Here is a 19,310-nt window from a genome sequence, read left to right on the forward strand (position 1 = left end):
ATGCCATAATCCATCAATATACCTCCTTACTTATAGTCAGGCATGAGCAGGCATGAATAACTAAAAGCATAAAAGAAGGGTACAGGCAAAGCATAGTGATGAACTCAGGGATGAGAGTGGATTAGGAAGTAAGTATATATGACATGAAGTATTATGAAGTACGTATATATGACATGAAGAGGAACTCAAAAGAGTCTGATTAGTAATCTCTCTTTTTTTTTTTTTTTGCCAGTCTAGAGGCTTGAACTCAGGGCCTGAGGACTGTCCTTGGCTTTGTTTTCCTCAAGGCTAGCACTTTGCCAGCTTGAGCCACAGCGCCACTTCTGTCTTTTTCTATACATGTGGTGCTGAGGAATCGAACCTAGGGCTTCATGTATACGAAGTGAGCACTCTTGCCACTAGGCCATATTCCCAGCCCCCTGATTAGTAATCTTAAGAACTTTAAATTATCATATTCATTAAAAATATCTAGCCTAGGGCCTGGGGATATGGCCTAGTGGTAGAGTACTTGCCTCGTATACATGAAGCCCTAGGTTCAATTCCCCAGCAGCACATATATAGAAAATGGCCAGAAATGGCGCTGTGGCTCAAGTGGTAGAGTGCTAGCCTTGAGCAAAAAGAAGCCAGGGACAGTGCTCAGGCCCTGAGTCCAAGGCCCAGGACTGGCAAAAAAAAAAAAAAATCTAGCCTAAATAAAGGATACTACCAGGAAAAATACTTAATAATTAAAAAAAAAATTGGAATGAAGGAATGAAGTTAATATAACCCAAAGAGATTGTTTGCAGCTATTAAAATAGAATACTGACACCTATTGAAATTATTTTTGGAAGGGGAAAAGAGAAAGTGATTGGGGGTGAGATTTATTGGAATATATTGTGAAAATGTAACAATGAGCCCCCCCCCCGAATAACTTATGTAAGCTAATAAATAAACTAAAAAATTTCAATGCCAATTCTTGGTATTGATTTCAAAAGAACCGAAGTCATGGCTTCAAAAGAGACAACTGCACTCTCACATTGATTGCAGCATTATTCATAATAGCCAAGATATAGAACCATGTCTCCATTTATCAATGATTGAATGAAGAAAATAAGCTAAAAATCTATAATACATATTCCCAAGATAACAATCAAGGTATCAAAACATACTACTAGAGGGTATCATCTCAAGGAATACTGTAAGAAAGGGAGAAATAATAGGAAGTATAATAAGACTAGAAAACAAGTAAAATGATGTTAGACCTTACCTATCAATAAATACCTTAAATATACATGATTTGGAAGTTGACAGTATCTGAAGGCCTTTAGCTATGAATGTCAAGTGAAATTCTCTATGGCTAGTTATTATTCAAAACAGCACTCTTCTTAAAATTCTGTATGTTTCTTATTTCGTAAGTCATTTTTTTTTTTTTTTGCCAGTCCTGGGCCTTAGACTCTGGGCCTGAGCACTGTCCCTGGCTTCTTTTTGCTCAAGGCTAGCACTCTACCACTTGAGCCACAGCGCCACTTGTGGCCATTTTCTATATATGTGGTGCTGGGGAATTGAACCCAGGGCTTCACGTATAGGAGGCAAGCACTCTTGCCACTAGGCCATATCCCCAGTCCCTTTGTAAGTCATTTGTGAATTAAAGTTACTGTTATTTCCTACCAGAATCTACTGAAAGAATAAAGTCTGAAATTAATTCCAATTGCTTATACAAAGACCATGCAATTTAGCATCATATAGCTCTTTGTATTTGTATATAATTTGGGGGGGGTCTCATCTAATCTTCCTATTTCTTGTAACTTAATCTTTCTTATTTTTGGGACTGTTCCCTTTGCATTCAACATTTCTAGAAGTCTGTGTGTTGTGTGTCAAAAACAATTTCTCTTTTACCTATGATCTTATTATCTAATTTGTGTTAAAATCACGAATTCAATGCACCCCTTACCTTCATTCCTTCGGGTTTTCTGGCCTATAAGAAAAACAGACTTTTCTTCTCCTTGGAGACATTTACCAACCCTGCATTAAGAAGAAAAGAATGAAAGCTGTTTGATCTCAAAGACATGCTGTTTTGTAGATAATGAAAACAAATGAAGCATAACAGTTAATTTTGTTCTTTCTATCACAGATGGGCTTCTGTTAAAGAAATCTCTCAATCAAATAAATTCTTTTACTTGACACTGAAGATCTAGAGAATTATGAAGTCAATGTGGTTTCCTTCTCTGCTTTCATTTAAAGATAGGTAAGCAAGGACAACTCACATTTGCTGCTTACCTTGCATCATTCTCAGAGCTGTAGACATTTAAAATTCCAAGACTTTTAAAAAATAAATTTAATTTTCTTTTCACGGTGATGTATAGTGGGGTTATAGTTACATTGATAAGGTAGTGAGTACAGTTCTTGTCATATTTGTTACTTCCTCCTTATTTTTCTCCTACCTTCCATCATTGCCTATTTTTAAACAGTAAAAGGCTGAAAAATTCTTCTTATTTGTAGTCTGTAAGGTAGATACCAGCATTGGACATAAAAATGCTAGAGACCGTCCCATTTTAACTAGCTTGTCTCTCCAAAATTTCAATATCACATTTTCATTGTTTTATTTAAGGTAGCACAAAAATAAAAGACTTTCAGTGAGGAGAAATGTCAAGTAAATGTAGCAGAAGGGAAGCCTAGAGGATTGAGGGAAAAGTGGAAGGTGAAGGGTGAACTAAGTATCATTTCATGAGTTCTGAAACAGGATTTTCATATTTAATAAAAGTCTTCAGAATCATTGCTAATTATTTTTGCAAAACCTTTAAGAAAGCAATGGCTTTAAAACTGTGTATGCATTTTTCAAAGACAGAGTATTTTAACTCATTGACTCTCTAGAATGACTTGAATGTCTTCCCTGCCAATTCTGGACCATTTGTGTAACCCTGTATAGAGATGAGATTTAGAGATTAAATGTACCTCATATTCATTCCATGTTTATGATCAGTTTCCCAGTTCACAACTGATTTACTAGCACTCTCCCTGCTTTTGCTTATGAATATATTAGCAATTATTCACAGATAATTATGCACAATTATTATTTATAAAAGTCAGATTATATTGAGGTAGAACATAATAATATTTTTATTGGAAAACATTACTACTTCTCCCCTAGAAAAATAGGCTGTTAAAATTTCTTTATCAAATGAAGACAGCAGAAAGCAACTCATATCACCGTGATCTACTGCCTCTAACAAGGCCTCCCCTCCTGAAGTATCTACTACCTCTCAATAGAAAATGATAGAAAGTTAATTTATAACTATCAGAGTGCTAAATTACAGTCCAGTCACCAAGTTAACTTCCTGACTACTTGCTTATCCAAAGGGAAGTTCCTAGGTGATTGCAAAGTGCTCATAAACACATTACCTTAATGGAACCAAACCAAGTCACTTCATATATGTCAATAGAAACAATCAATGGTGTTAGTGTTCTTAGAAATAATTCACTTCACTTGATCACAAGGATCATGTGAAAAAAACTAGTGAACATTACTGCACAAGGAGTTCTTGAGGTACCACTTTGACTTGAGGTTGAACAGAGTGTCAATTAGCTTTCCACTGCTGTGACCATATACCTGAGGAAATCAATTTAAAAGCAGAAAGGTTTATTTGGGCTCATGGTTTCAGGGGTTTCAATTCAGGGTTAGCTAGCTCTATTACCATGGGCCTGTGCTAAGGCAGAAAACATCCTACACAGGAAGCATGCAGTGGAACAAAGCTGCTCACCTAAGAGCATCTGGGAATCAAAGAGGGAAAAGGAGAAGAGAGAAGCGAGGGAAAGCAACTCCCACATTGTAGTCTACTTCTTCCAACTAGGCCTCACCTCCTGAAGTTTCTACCACTTCCCAATAGCACCACCAGCTTGGGAGTAAGCTTTCTATACAATAGCTTTAGGCATCATTCCAGCTCCAAGTTATAACAAACAGCTAAGGCCAGAAGTAGATAGATTTTAACTTTGTGTGTAGTTCACACTATCACTATTATTTTTTAAAAGAAAATTGTTCCATGAGAAAATGCCAGAAGCACCTACAAGCAGAAGGCTTTTTTGTATTCAAGGCTAGTTGCATCCATAACTATCAGACAAGAGATAAAAATTGATAAAACTACAGCCTTGGGGATATAACTTTATCCCTGAGGTCTCTTCAGAGCCTCAGCCTTATATAAATTTTCTATCATACCCTCAGCCAGCTGTTCAAAGTACAAGAATCTATTTCCCTCATGGCTAAAGAATCTCAGGATAGAAAACATATTCAGAGCACAATTATAGAATCGCACTTCTTTCTCAGTAAAATTCATTTATTTTCCTATTTCTCCAGAACATCCACAGCTGAGTCTAAATAAGCTCCCCATAAGATGTCCTTTGGAAAGCAAGGGCCTTTGGGGCTGGTCTCACACACGCTGCAAGAAAGCTATATGGGAATGGTTTCCTTATTGTCTCAGCCAGTGGTTTTATCTTCCTGGATCCTCAAACCTTGAATCCTTTCAAGTTACGTTTTCTTTGGGTTGACTTCCAAGAGCAGTGTCAATAGGCAGTTCTTCCCTGATTCTAATGTTACTAAGTTCGTGCATTTGTCTGTTACACCAACTTAGCTTGGTGCCTGATCTGGGTCTGAGCTAAGCCCTAGGTGATAGAAGAGGAAAGCGATGGTGGAATTGGCTAGAGGTATTCGTTTGAAGCTGTGTTTCAAGCGCTTACGTTTTCAAGAAAGAAAAATACAGGCTAAATTAGCAATAAAGAAGATACTTGCCAAGTACTGAAACTTAAAAAATAGTCATTAACAATTTTTAAAACAATTCCATATGTATTATCCATTTTATCATTAAGTAATCCTCTTTGGCAAAATGGGTTATCTCAATATTTCCGCTGAAAAAGACACAATTCCAAAGGTCAGCTGTCAAAGTGAAATCCACTAGACACTATGCTAAAAATGAACTATACAACTTGGGGGAAAGGTAAGTTGAGACAGAAAAAACTGGCAGAGAATGAGGGAAGGGGTGACACTGTTCAAAAAGAAACATACTCATTACCTGAGTTATGTAACTGTAACCTCTCTGTGCATTGCCTTTACAATAACATTTTTTAAAGTTATATGGCCACTACTAGATAGTGAGGTGATATTTGGATTAAGGGTTGTTTTCAGTGAAGAGTCAAAGAATAAGATTCAAAGAACATTCCTTGCAAACTAAGGAAGTAATGGTGCAAGAAGAAAAATTAAAAATAATTACCAAAGTGTTCCAACTAAGCACAAGTTTTATAGATTTAGATAAAATATAGGTAAATTCCAGACAGCAGGAATGGTGAGAAAGAGAATGGGAAATGACTTCATAGAAAGGAATGAGCACTATTAGGGATGAGTTGGGGCCACGGTTGGGAAGGGATTGTTACCTACAATACAAGAATTTGCAGCTGGTGCTGGTGGCTCACATCTGGCCTGTAATGCTAGCTGCTCCTGAGCCTGAGATCTTAGGATCTCCATTGGAAACTAGCCCAGGCAGGAAAGAGATAAGACACTTATCTCCAATTAATCTCTGGAAAACCAGAAGTGGAGCTATGGTTCAAGTGGTAAAGAAGGAGAAGGAGAAGGAGAAGAAGAATCATCTGCCGGCCAAATTTGCTCCCTATGTTTTGGCCTCTCTCTGTGAACTCTAATGCCAAAACATGGTATTGAATTTGCAAAGACGATTGACCAAGATGTGCCAATTAATAGCAGACACTTAAACCTAAACACTCTCGTTTCACCTGATGTAATAGGAACGCTTTCATTCTGAAGCAAAAAACCCAAGTGAGAAAGGAAACAAAGGAATCACCCTTTACATTGAATTCTGTTACATAATTTTGGCTGCTCTCCTAAACTTGCTTGGTGACTGTTTTCACAGGTGAGATTTTTTGCCATCTTTTGATTTCCAATTTTTGTTTTCCTTGTCAGACCAAAACAAAACTAAAATAAAAAAGGAAAGTACAATGATAACAATAAAATCCACCAAAAATCCTTTTATCCAAGAGTTTTAGTTAATAGACAATGAGGCAATTCTACATCTAGTTTTCTATCTGTGACACGATATGTTGTCAGCTGCTAGATGAAACAGCAAAAGTTCATTCTGGAGATCTCAATTATAGCTACAAGGCAGTTGTTGGAAGGAGTAAGGGAAAGAATTGAGCAAGGTAGTGTCATTCACTCACATGAAATAGTTTGCCTTCCAGTGAATAGTGTGGCATACTTGAATAATGTCTTTTCCAAAATGACCTTTTCTTCACCCAAGTGTGCTTATGCATTGGTTAGGAACCCGAGCTGGGAGGCCTGACAAGAAAGGGCAAACCTTTGTGCCACTTTGGAAATGTGATTTACTTGATAAACATTTCAGAACTTGGTGCAGGGCTTGAATGGCACTAAGGAGGGCACAGAAATCTCAATCAAAGAAGCCTTAAGACCAACTGGGTTGCGATTTCTCCACATTGGGGTTTGACTTGTGACCTAACACTTCATAAATATATGTTCGTAAAGAAGTGTGGAGGAAATTTTCTTTTTTTTTAATTGGTCTTTGGGCTTGAACTCAGGGGCTGGGTGCTGCCACAGAGCAATTTTGCTCAAAGCTAGTACTCTATCACTTTGAGCCACAGCACCACTTCTGGTTTTTGAGTGGTTAATTGGAGATAAGAGTCTCATGGGGACTTTTCTGCCCATGTTGGCTTGAACCGCCATCTTCAGATCTTAGCCTCTTGAGTAGTTAGGTGCGAGCCATTGGTACCCGGCAGGACATTTTCCTAGTCTCTAACTTGCACTTGGTGAAAAAAAGCTAGTACAGGTTAAGCATCCTTAATCTGAAAATAAATCCAAACTATTCCAGAACCTGAAAATTTTAACTGCTAGCATGAAGCCACAAGTGGAAAATTCCCTTCTTGACGTCACACTAAAAATATTGTGTAATTTACATTCAGGCAGTATGTATAATGTTTATATAAATAGAAATGAATATTATGTTTGAACTTAACTTGGGTTCCACATCAAAGGTATTCCATTATGCACATTCGAACATTCCAAAATCTGGAAAAAAATAAAGGAAATCAGAAACATTTTTGTCTCAAGTATTTGAGATAAAAGATGCTTAACTTTAATCAGAGGCATCATATACAGATTGAACATACAAAGACTCAACAGAGAAAAACATTTAGAGGATACTAGCACAGAGACTTACTTAATGTTTATATAGTCTCATATTCATATTTGCATAATGCATGCAGAAATTAGCATGATCCCTTAACTTTTTTTTTTTTTTACAGTACTGGGGTTTAAACTCAGGGCCTTATGCTTGCTTGACAGGCCCTTTACCATTTAAGTCATGATCCCAATTCTCTTTACTTTTGTCCTTTGCCAGACAGTCTTACATTTTTGTCAAGGGCCACCTTGGACGGTGATTTTCCTATGTACAACCCCCCTGTAGCTGGAGTAACACCACTCACAGAAATGTTTCAAAATACCCCGCCCTGCCCCGAAAACTCAGTGACTTTAAGCAGAAATCACTTACTCTGGTGCTCAGAGGTCTGTGGTTTGAATCTGTCTTGGTTTGAATATGACATGCCCACCACAGATTTATATGGTGAAGGCTTGAGCTTCAAATGCTAGCTCCCTTCTGAGAGGTGGTATAAATTTTCAGAGGCGGAGCTTAGCTGGAGGAAGTAGGTCACTGTGAAAAGGAATACCTTTTCCTAGGCTCTTCCTATCCGGCTCCCTCTGCTTCCTGTCTGCCAGGAGATAGCAGCTTTGCTCCATCACATCTGTGCTGTGATGTTTATCCTTGCTTCAGGCCCACAGCAATGAGGTCAGTTGACCATTTACCAAGCCCTCTGAAATTCATATTCACCTCTACATTTCAACACCTAGCATAAAATCTGCATTCATATGAGGTAGTGGCTACATTGTTCTAGAAAGAAATTACTATACTTTAAAAAGAATGAGAAAATAGGTTTCGAAGGTAGTAGTTCATCTTGCTGATGCTCATCAGAGCAGCCAGCCTCCACTCTGGCTTTCACCTATTTCTCAACACCTGTGTGGACGCTTGCTGTTTCTGTTGTCATAAACAGAATGGCAATGTTTCCCAGAAAAGCACATTTTATGCTTTTGATGAAATGCTTTGAAATTAGATAGGCCTCCAAAAGAAGATGTGATTGTCTTGAGGCTTTTTGTTTCCCCAGAAACCGACAAGAAATTGCAATTCCAGTGCTCTATTTTCCTCTACCATCCTGGGCTTCCAAACATGTTAAAATAACAACTAGATTTCCCCCTTGATATTATGCATATTAGGGTTTTGCAACATTATAGGAGACTTGGAGTAGCTTTTCTGAATTGGATAAAAGTTACAGCTTTTTCTGAAGCACCTAATTTTCCTTCCCATAAAAATGTCAAAGATTAACTATATTTATCCTGCAATGGTTTATCTTGATCTAAAGGGAAGCCTTGTCAATTCCCTACACACCTCTCATCATTCAAGAAACCTGTAGCCCCTTTGATAGGCACAAAGCTACTAGCTCTCAAAGATGATCATGTCCTCAGTGTGGTGGCAGAGGCCTGTAGTTCCAATACTTAGGAGGCCTAGATGGAACAATCCCTTGAAAGTAGGAATTTGATAGCAGCTTGAGCTACAAAGTGAAACAAAAGAAATGTTTATAACTTAATACCTGATTGTGAGATGGGAGATTATCCTGAAGTATCAAGGTGTGTCCCATGTAATCATCAAGGTCCTTGTACGAGAAAGGCAGTGGATTCAGAATCAGAGAAGGAGTGATGGTGACAGAAACAGAGATTGGAAATATTATTCTGTTGGCTTTACAGATGGAAGAAGGGACTACATGACAAGACATCCATGTAGCTTCCAGAAGTTAGAAAAGGCAAGGAACTGGATTGTTCTATAGGTTTTTGTTTTTTCCAGAGGAAACTTCTGACCTCCAAAATTATGATAAATTTGGGTTTATGTTGTTTTTAAGTTTATGGCAGCAGGAAACTCACAGCTTTCAAAGGTTTTCAGCTTCAAATACTACATTTTCCAGTGGCGTGAAGGCTCGCTCTGCACTGAGCAGGCCACTTGTGCCAAGTAAACGAGCCTCAAGGAATACTCTCAACTAATAGGCAGAATATGCTAGCTTCTTTGCCTCTCCGGTGGAACAAGTGTGAAGCCTACAGGAGCAGGGAACCTTTTTCTGCAAAGGCCTTGTGGTATGTGAACTTAGCTAGTGTTGATGCTCGTATTGCTGTGAAACAGGATCTGGGATGTACTGAATGTCAAATTTCGCCTGCAGTTGCCTTAGCATGACCAGACAAAATGATTTGCCTCAGTTGCCCTTAGCTATAATCTACCTGATAAATCCTCTTGCATTGGCTTCCTCCCCTTTTGTGTCTTACTTCCCTAATCCCCTGCTGGCACTTGGAGGGTTGCTCCCCAGCTTTCTATTTATCTATGGGTCCATTTGATAAGGAGCCCAGCCTAAGACAGCCACTCCTCTCGGTGCCCATGCATACCTAGGGAATCACTGAGGTGTGGAAAATGAAGAGAATAGCTGGGAAGCAGCTTGCAAGGAGGGCCCTGAGAGGCCCTGATGGGCATACATGGAGGGCCTGTCTGGTACAGAGAATGAGCTTCTAATTTTTTTTCTGGTATTTTCAGTAGAAGTTTTTATCTGTCAAAGTTCTGAAAAATAAGAAGCTACAAAATGACAACAGAAGATTAATTAGACCTTTAGAAAATGAGATAATTGACTTGAAAATTTTTCTCATTAATTTTATGATTCTTATCCCATAAGATTGTCTGGGTACCTTTGAACTCAGAAAACACCATGGGTGAGTATTCTTTATTCAAAGATCAACTAGAGCACCAAAGATATTTTCAATCTAAATGAAGTAAATTTGCAAGCATAAATGTAATCTGATTTTCCTGACAATCATTTTTGCAAGTCAAGAAAATACAGAAGTTCATGTGCACATCCGGAAGATGGCTGTTCATATTAATAACTTAGTGTTTATAGGCATTCACAACTGCATCCCATATTTTATAAATCTGGAGCAATTAAAATGCTATATTGAAACAATTCCTGTTGTGTGAGTTTTTGTCATCCATGATAAGGAAGTACTGATGCTACAGAGTAGTGTTCCAGTGTCCTTCAGAAAACGCAACTTTGAGCATCCTTCTTTCAACCCTTTCACAATCCTTGGTATGTCCACTTTGTTCTGTTTGGATGCCATCTTGCTACCCAGTGTCTATGCATGTATCTACCCTACTGCTTATTTATAAGGCTTTATCTCTTCCTGGAATTCTCCAGAACTGCCACTGCCTTTTTCTCCCCTATGCTTTTAAGCATAGCTTATTTTGGCTACTGTTGAATTACTCAGGTCTGTTGTCTCGTCCTTGGAGAGCCCTCTGACTCGCTAGTTCCCTCACTCGCACGTTTTGCTTAGGACTCTTTTTAACATACACATTTAGCAGCATTGTACAATAGCACTTCTATGATGGTGGAAATATTCTACACACATATCACTTCATGTATTCTATGCACCTAACAAGTCCATCATATGTAGCTAGTGGCACTGAAGAACTGTGTTCTAAATTTTCGTTGATTTAAATGGAGAAATAACCCCTGGATACCATATTACACAGTGATGCTCTAGTGTCATGTAGTTTTTATTCAAACTGCTTTTTGACATGATATCTATGCATTTCCCTACGTGGGTGGGTGGTTAATGTCTTCTTCCTAAAATTCTAAACATTTCAAGGAGAGAACCATGGCTGCCTTGTTCATCATCCGTATTTAGCAGAGTGCATGTCATATAAAAGACACTCAATAACTACTCATTGCATAAATCACTTCATCTATTGCTCTAAGGAATTCAGAATCTAATTATTACACAAAAAAGAGCCCTTTCAAGTGGATGAGCATGGAAGCTGACAAGAAAAACTTTGTATGTCAGAAATGGCATGCTAACAGCCAAAGAAAGGATGGGTACAAGTGGATGAAAGTACAAAAATCAGAAGGATGTTGTGTTTATCCTAGCAATAAATGGTACTGGCAGGGAAGTGTTAGATAATATATATTTACAAGGTTAGGTGTTAATCAGGCATGAGGCAGAAGGTTGTCCTTCAATGCGGACAGGACCTGGAATATGATGGGATATTTCTTCCATGATTATTATACATTATATGAAAAAGATAAAGAGGTGTTGCAGATATAAAGACAGTACCTACTCAGCCAGAGCTGGGCTTACACCTGTAATATTAGCTCAAGGACAGCGCCCTGGCCCTGAGTTCAAGCCCTACAACCAACAAAAGAACAAAACAATACAGAACAACCTGGTTACCCTATGGTCCAGAAATGCCACTCTGGAGCATTTTTCTGAAAGCTTGTAAGTCAGGATACAACAAAAGCACCAGCACATGCGTGTTCATTGCAGCAGTAGTCACTATTATGGCCAAGGTATAAAATCCGCCAAGATGCCCCACAATGGTTGATGGATAAATAATGTTTTATATGTACGCACACACACAAACACACACACATATGAATTGTATGCAGCCATTAGGAAGAATGATATTTTGTCATTTGAAGGGAAATGGAAAATATACCAAGCAAAGTAATCCAGAACCTGAAAGACAAGGGACGCATGTTTATTCTCATATGTAGAACTTAGACCCAAAATCCAACCTTCTATATAATCACACACGGAGGCATATTCTTATATACATGATTTAACTGAATAAAGTATAATATATATATATATGAGTGAATCTCCATGAAGTAAACTTTTCAAGCAATTAACAGACAGTTTAACACAATTATTACCAAAAACTGAAATGAAACTGTAAGGAAGACATTGGGAAGGGGGTAGATGAATGAAAAAAGAGTCCATGTTTCTTTGGGTCTGGCTCACTTCACTTAGTATAATTTTTTCCAAGTCCTTCCATTTCTTTACGAATGGGGCAATGTCATTCTTTCTGATAGAGGCATAAATTCCATTGTGTATATGTACCACATTTTCCTGATCCATTCGTCTACTGAGGGGCATCTGGGTTGGTTCCAGATTCTACCATTGTTGTGCTGGTGGCTTTAGTGTGATTATGTTTGTGGTCTTTTGGGTAGATGCCCAAAAGTGGGGCTGCTGGGTCATAGGGGAGTTCTATATTGAGCCTTCTGAGGAATCTCCATAGTGCTTTCCAGAGTGACTGAACCAGTTTACATTCCCACCAACAATGAAGTAGGGTTCCCTTTTGGCCACATCCCTCCAACATTTGTTATTGTTAATTTTCCTGATATATGACATTCTTACTGAGGTGAGATGGAATCTCAATGTTGTTTTGATTTGCATTTCTTTTAGGGCCAGTGATGTAGAGCACTTTTTCATATGTTTCTTGGCCATTCTCTTTTCCTCATCAGAGAAGTCTCTTTTTAAGTCTTTAGCCCACTTGTTGAGAGGGCTATTGGTTCTTTGTGGTTTTGTTTTGGAGGAATGTAATTTTTTTAGTTTTGCATATATTTTAGATATGAGGCCTTTGTCCATTGTATGGCCGGTAAAGATCTTCTCCCAGTCTGTGGGCTTTCTGTTTATCTTGCGAGCTATGTCCTTTGCCGTGCAGAAGCTCTGCAGTTTGATGCAGTCCCATTTGTCCATCCTTTCTTTGATTTGTAGCCTTTCTGGGTCTTTGTTAAGGAAGTTCCGTCCTGTGCCAAGGAGCCCAAGTGTTTCTCCTACTCCTTCCTTTAGTGTTTTCAGGGTGTCTGTTTTAATTTCGAGGTTTTTGATTCATTTGGAATTGATTTTGGTGCAGGGTGATATATAAGGATCTAATTGCCCCATTTGTAAGGAAATGGAAGGACTTGGAAAAAATTATACTAAGTGAAATGAGCCAGACCCAAAGAAACATGGACTCTATGGTCTCCCTCATAGGGAATAATTAGCACAGGTTTAGGCTAGTCACAGCAGAGGATCACAAGAGCCCAATAGCTATACCCTTATGAACACATAAGATGATGCTAAGTGAAATGAACTCCATGTTATGGAAATGATTGTTATATCACTGTTGTAAATACTTTCAACGTGCTATGTGTAACTGTAGCTTCTATTATTGATGATGTTCTTGTATCCCCTTCCTGTGGTTGTACCTACACTATCTCTGTATCTTATCTGAGTACATTGGAAACCGTCTATACTGGTATTAGAACTAGGAAATAGAAAGGGAATACCAAAATCGAGAGACACAGGGTAAAAAAAGATGAATGACTACAAAAGCAATACTTGCAAAACTGTTTGGTGTAAATGAACTGAACAACTCATGGGGGGGGAGGGAAAGGGGGATGGGGGAGGGGGGAATGAGGGAGGAGGTAACAAACAGTACAAAAAATGTATCCAATGCTTAACGTATGAAACTGTAACCTCTCTGTACATCAGTTTGATAATAAAAATTTGAAAAAAAAAGAAAGTGTAACCTCTCTGTACCTCAGTTTGACAATAAAAATTTAACAATAAAATAAAATAAAATGAAAAAAATAACACAGTAAACCTTCAATAAATATTTGCTGAGTGGATCACAGAAGAAATAAGGTTCTGAGAATTGTGTCAAAGTCTCGAGACACTTTATAATTTAATAAGAATTTCAAAATGGAATCCAGAGAAGTATAAATGTTTAGGCTAGTTTTTTTCGACCCTCATTCTTATAACACACAAATATAATTTCTGCAGCTATGATAAAAAAAAGAAAAAAAAGTCAGGGGATAAATACAGCAAAAACACTCAATGTACATATGTGATAAAGGAAATGGGAAATAATCTATGGGGGAGGGAACAGATGGGATGGGACAGAATGATGGCAGGAGTGGCTGAACAGGAATCATGAGATTTAGAAGGACATGTTAAATTGTAGTCCCTTTGTACCTTTGGAAGTTTAGGGGAAAAAAAAGGCAAATAAAAGGGTGGAATCCTAGGCCCTGTAGCACTCATTATAAAGACCTGAAATGAGGATGAGTCCTCATGGGAGTCTTATCTCCAATTAACCATTCAAAATCCAGAAGTGGAGCTGTGAATTAAGTGGTAGAGTGCTATCCTTAAGCACAAAGAGGCTCAGGGACAGCGTCCAGGCCCTGTGTTTGAACCCACAACCGACAAAAAAGAAAAAAAGAGTCTCAAGTAGTTGAGGGATTTGGCTGGCTCTGAGATATTAGAAACAACATGGCCAGGCATCTATAAGAAAGTCCAGAAAGCCAGAACATAGTGGTCTACACCTGCAAGCTCAGCTGCCCTGGAATCTTTCTGAAAAACAAAGTTAAAAAGAGCATGTAGGTATGGCTGTTTAGAAAATGAAAGGCTTTCATCTTAAAGCTCAGTACCTACTACTGGGCATCAGTGCTCATTCCTGTAATCCTCAGGAGACTGAAATCTCAGCATCTCAATCGGGAGGCAACCCAGGCAAATAAATCTCTGTGACTGTTACCTTCCATTAACTAGCAAAAAGCAAAAAATGGAGGCATGATTTCAGTTGTAGAGCATCAACTGGGAGCAAAACACCTAAGTCAGTGTGAGGCCCCGAGTTCAAGTCCTTCCCCCTTTATTAGCACCACAAAACAACAACAAAAAACCTGTCAGGGGGCTGGGGATATGGCCTAGTGGCAAGAGTGCTTGCCTCCTATACATGAGGCCCTGGGTTCAATTCCCCAGCACCACATATACAGAAAACGGCCAGAAGTGGCGCTGTGGCTCAAGTGGCAGAGTGCTAGCCTTGAGCAAAAAGAAGCCAGGGACAGTGCTCAGGCCCTGAGTCCAAGCCCCAGGACTGGCCAAAAAAAAAAAAAAAACAAAAAAACAAAAACAAAAAAAAACAAACAAACCTGTCAGTACCTTCTAAGTTAGCCCGGGCAGAAAAGTCCACGGGATTCCATCTGCAAATAACCAACAAAATTCTGGAGGTGTAGTTCATATGGTAAAAGGCTAGCTCTAGCAAGCTTCATGAGAGGGTGAGTCCCTACACTTCAAATTCAGGAGCCCCCTCCCTTCCAAAAACTGTCAAGAGACGACTCTGAGGATTGAGGAAACCTTTCACAAAGAAGCCATTCGCAAAAGAGAAACAGCACACCTCAAACCCTCCTATGCGCACTTTTCTTGGAAGGCTGCTGGGCTCCTTGTGCACCTTCAATTCTGTTCAGCACTCTTCAGAAATTGCAATCTGTGGTCTAAGAAACTGTGACTCACCCTAGAAGAAAAATTGCTAGGGTCCAGGAAGGAATTTCCACTATTTCACAGACAGTTACCCCTCCCCCCTCCTCAGAACGTAGAATAGTCCCGCCCCCATTGTCCTGGTGACCAGGACGCCTGAAAAGACGCTAACCTTCTCAGGCTTCGTCCGGGAGAGGAGGTGTGGTCTCAGTCCGAGAGGGGTGTGGCCTTAAATTCGCTGATAAAGACGTGCTACTTGTCCACTAGCGAGGCGGGTAAGCTGAATTTAAACTGTGAATCCCTGGAAAACCATAGCACAAGCTCCTCTCCCGCTCCAGTCCCCGGAGTTGTCAGTCTTGGTAGTTAGGCCCAAAAGTCATTCGTGACTTGTGGCCCCACTCGGCTAAGGGAATGAAGATCTTGGTGTAAGGCTGGTGGAGTTGGGTCAGCAGTGGGGTAAATCTCAAGTCTCATGGGGCTAACGGGAGGTTAATCATGCATATTGAAGGAATTCCCTACTGAAGAACTCAGAAAGCCTGCTCTTGTCTGTGGCCTGGATAGTCTATGCAGGCCTTTGACCTCTTCAGCTTTTGGGAAGTGGGGGATTTAGTCGAAAAGAAAGAATCCGGGCAAGGACTCTGGGAAGCACACTTCCCCTGTGTCCTCCCATCTTGTTTACCATAGCAACAGTACCAGATGTCCCTGAATGAAGAGGGCAGTCGTCCCTCTATATCTCATCTTTCTTGGTACGAGGAAATTGGCGAATGTTAATTTCACAGTAGCAGAAGGAAACAAGATCTAGACCTTGTTAGCAGGTCCTGAATGTAAACCAAGAGGGTTCTGAGGGGTTCCAGTGCCAGCCCCTGCACTCACCCCAATAAGTCTGGCATCATACAGGGACCTAAAACTCTCTTCACTTCTTTTACAGGATTCTGGGGGCATAGACGGACCAGAAGAGGAGCCCGGTGGGTAACTAGAGAACTCACTGCCCGTGAGAAAACCTGCAAAAGGGATCTGGGAAAAATCAAAGTATTTTTTCTTCTGATGATGGTGCTCATAAATTCTCCTTCCCCTCTACTAGGTTTCTGCCCTTACTAGGTCTTCTGCCTGCAGTACCTGATCCCTACCACCATGCCCAGAGGGCAGAAGAGTAGGCAGCGCATGCGTGCTAAGCGTTATCAAGCTCGTGGTCGGAGCCGTGCGGTGCAGGAGGTGAAGGTCGAGGAGGACGTGCAGTCTGCCACTTCTTCTATTAGTGATGAGGATGCTCCCCCTAGTCCTCCCGATATCTGTACCCTGGAGCACTTTTGGGATGATATGCCATCCTGCTCTTCCAACGCAGGTGTTGCCTGTTCAAGCTCCTGTGCAGGTCTTGATGAAGGTGCTAGTGCAACATCTGTGAGCATCTTCTCAGAGGGATCTATCACTCAGAGAGTGTGCACAGATCCCATTGCCAGGAAGACCCGTAGGCTGGTGCAATACCTGCTAGAGAAATATAAGAGCAAGGAGCGCGTTACTCAGGCAGATATGCTAAAAGTTATTAAAAGGAAGCACAAGCAGCACTTCCCTGATATGTTCAGAAATGCCCGTGCGCGCATGGAACTGGTCTTTAGTGTTGAGTTGCAGGAGGTGGGCCCCAACAGCCAATGTTATACTCTTGTCAGCAAGTTTGGTAATGTCGATGCCAATGCTAGTGGCTGGGTGCCCAAAACTGGACTGGTGATGACGCTCCTGGGTGTGATATTCATGAATGGTAACCATGCCAGTGAGGAAGAAATGTGGGATTTCCTGAATGCATTTGGAATCCAGGCTGGGAGGAAGCATTTAATCTTTGGGGAACCCCGCAAACTCATCACCAAAGATTTGGTGCACGATGGTTATCTAGAATACCGCCAGGTACCTAATACTATTCCTGCTCGCTATGAGTATCTGTGGGGATTCAGAGCCCGAGCTGAAATAACTAAGATGCGAGTTCTGGAGGTCTTAGCCAAGATCACTGATACGGTTCCCAAGGCCTTCCCTCTGTTGTACGATGAAGCCATAAGAGAACAGGAGGGAAGAGGGCGAGATAGAATTGCAACTGGAGATAGGTTTCCTCCCTACACCTACTTTTAGTTAAATCAGAGGGAGAGTGCTCACTGTTTGAGAGCAAAAATGCTACAGGAAGCACAAGTATGCCTTCCTTTCCCATCAATGTGAATGACATCCCAACATAGGAATAATATTGTAATATTGTGTAACTGAAAGCCTTGTCCTTAAATCGAACATTTCTTTTACTTCATATTGTCAATTTACCCACTGTATGACTCTCACCTGTACTGCTATGTAACAAGATTTGAAAATTACAGTTTGGGCATTTATAAAAACAAATTTACAATGTATATTTTCTTTATGATTCCCAAATGACATAATGTGGAATAGAATGTGAAACATGCATTAAAAATGTGAAACAACACCACAGTGAAGTTGATGTATGTATACAGTGTGGAGAAAAAAATAAAAATGGAAATGTAAATGCTATTTAATTCTTGGTTTGTATTTTTCTTTGTCATATTTATTTTAGCATAAAGCAGACTTATGTAGTTTAAGTGTAGTTACTTGTATCATACTATTCAGCTTATTCCCTCTTATCTACTGGACTGAAAATAATTTTAGAAATTACTAGGATAAATACTAAATAAAACTAAAAATAATATTTTGTAATAAAGAGAAAATATAACTTCTGGTAGGAAAGTGTTTTTCTGCCACTATGGGACCAGCTTCAATTTAGCACAAGGAGGAATTCTGAATGAAGCCAAGGATCAAGCTGAGGATTCTGAAGACTCACAAAATCCTTCCCCTTCTGTCAACCATGCCTTACAATAGACAGTTGTGTCCAGATGAAACAATGCTTTGCTTTCCCCTAGGTGGTCTCGGGGGGTGAAAAGACTGTGGTGGGAGGGATTGGCCTCATCATCATAGGAATAGTCAATGTGAGATTCCCCTAGTGATGAATCCAGAGGGGACCTGACCCCAAAGAGAGACCCACTGACTTGGGTCACTAGAGGGAGAATCTCCGTACCTGAGTTAAGACTCAAGGATCATCAACCACAGATCCCACAGAGTCCTGGTCAGGCTGTTCACGCTTAGAAACTCCCAACAGCCAGTTATGAGTCACTCTGATATCTGTCCCTGGGGCCTCAGTCAGATGCTGGCTAATCCAGCACCAGAAAAAAATATAGTGAGGACTTTGAAGGAGTGGATTATGAGACTTACAATGATGTGGTAGTGTATAATTCCTCTACTGCCAGTCCTGTAAGATGCAGAAATAGACATCCAGCATAGTAGAGGTAGCCTTCAATTCCTACGTATGGTGACAGAGAGAGCCTTGTCCTCAGTAGACATTAATAGGCCAAGAGAAGGAGGAATATACACATTCCTCTGAGTCACATTGAGGATCCTGAGAAAGATCTGGTAAGGGCAAGGGTCATAAGGTCATAATTAACTGGTCACAGCTTTCCATCCTAACACATTATAGGCAGATAGGGCTAAATAAGACTAACTCTCCTGTTCCTCTGAAGAGTTCTGAATGTACCTAGAGATTGCCACAATTCAAAGGTGAGAGGAGCTGCAGGCTGGCCCAGGAGTTAAACTGGAGAAACTGAGTTCAAACTCAGGCTATCACACGTATGATGTTTTATTTATGTTAAGTTCCCATGAAAACCCATGCTGAAGTTTAATTTACACTCTGAGATATCAGGAGGCAGAGCCAGATGAAACCTTTAAGAGAACAATCCCTGAACACATAGAACTCTGGAGCTTTGACCTCTGGTCAAAGGTGGGGGTGTGTGATAATTTACATCTCTTATAGGAGGGCACTACTGGAGTTTGAACTTGAGGCCTTAAACTTACAAAGCTAGTGCCCTACCACTTAAGCCTAGCCCTGCTTCTTGATGATTATTTCAGATGGAGTCTAGCAAGTCTGCTTCCTGAGCTGGCCACAAACAGGAATCCTCCAGATCTCAGCCTCATTACTAGCTATCATTACATACTTTACATTTCTAACAAATTGCCTAGAGCTGCTGCTGCTGCTGCTGCTGACTGAAAGCCATACTTCAAGGAGCACTTTTAGTGT

At 40.1% G+C, this 19,310-nt stretch overlaps 1 protein-coding gene across 1 annotated transcript; it reads left to right on the top strand.

Moving 5' to 3' along the window:
- The first annotated feature begins 16,327 nt into the window (after positions 1-16,327).
- On the top strand, positions 16,328-17,311 carry LOC125343234 (melanoma-associated antigen B4-like). Its single transcript, XM_048335497.1, has one exon. It carries the CDS (start codon positions 16,328-16,330, stop codon positions 17,309-17,311), a length of 984 nt encoding a protein of 327 aa, XP_048191454.1.
- The last annotated feature ends 1,999 nt before the right edge of the window (positions 17,312-19,310 follow it).

Source organism: Perognathus longimembris, chromosome 28 (genome assembly GCF_023159225.1).
Source record: "Perognathus longimembris pacificus isolate PPM17 chromosome 28, ASM2315922v1, whole genome shotgun sequence".
NCBI classification, from domain to species: domain Eukaryota; kingdom Metazoa; phylum Chordata; class Mammalia; order Rodentia; family Heteromyidae; genus Perognathus; species Perognathus longimembris.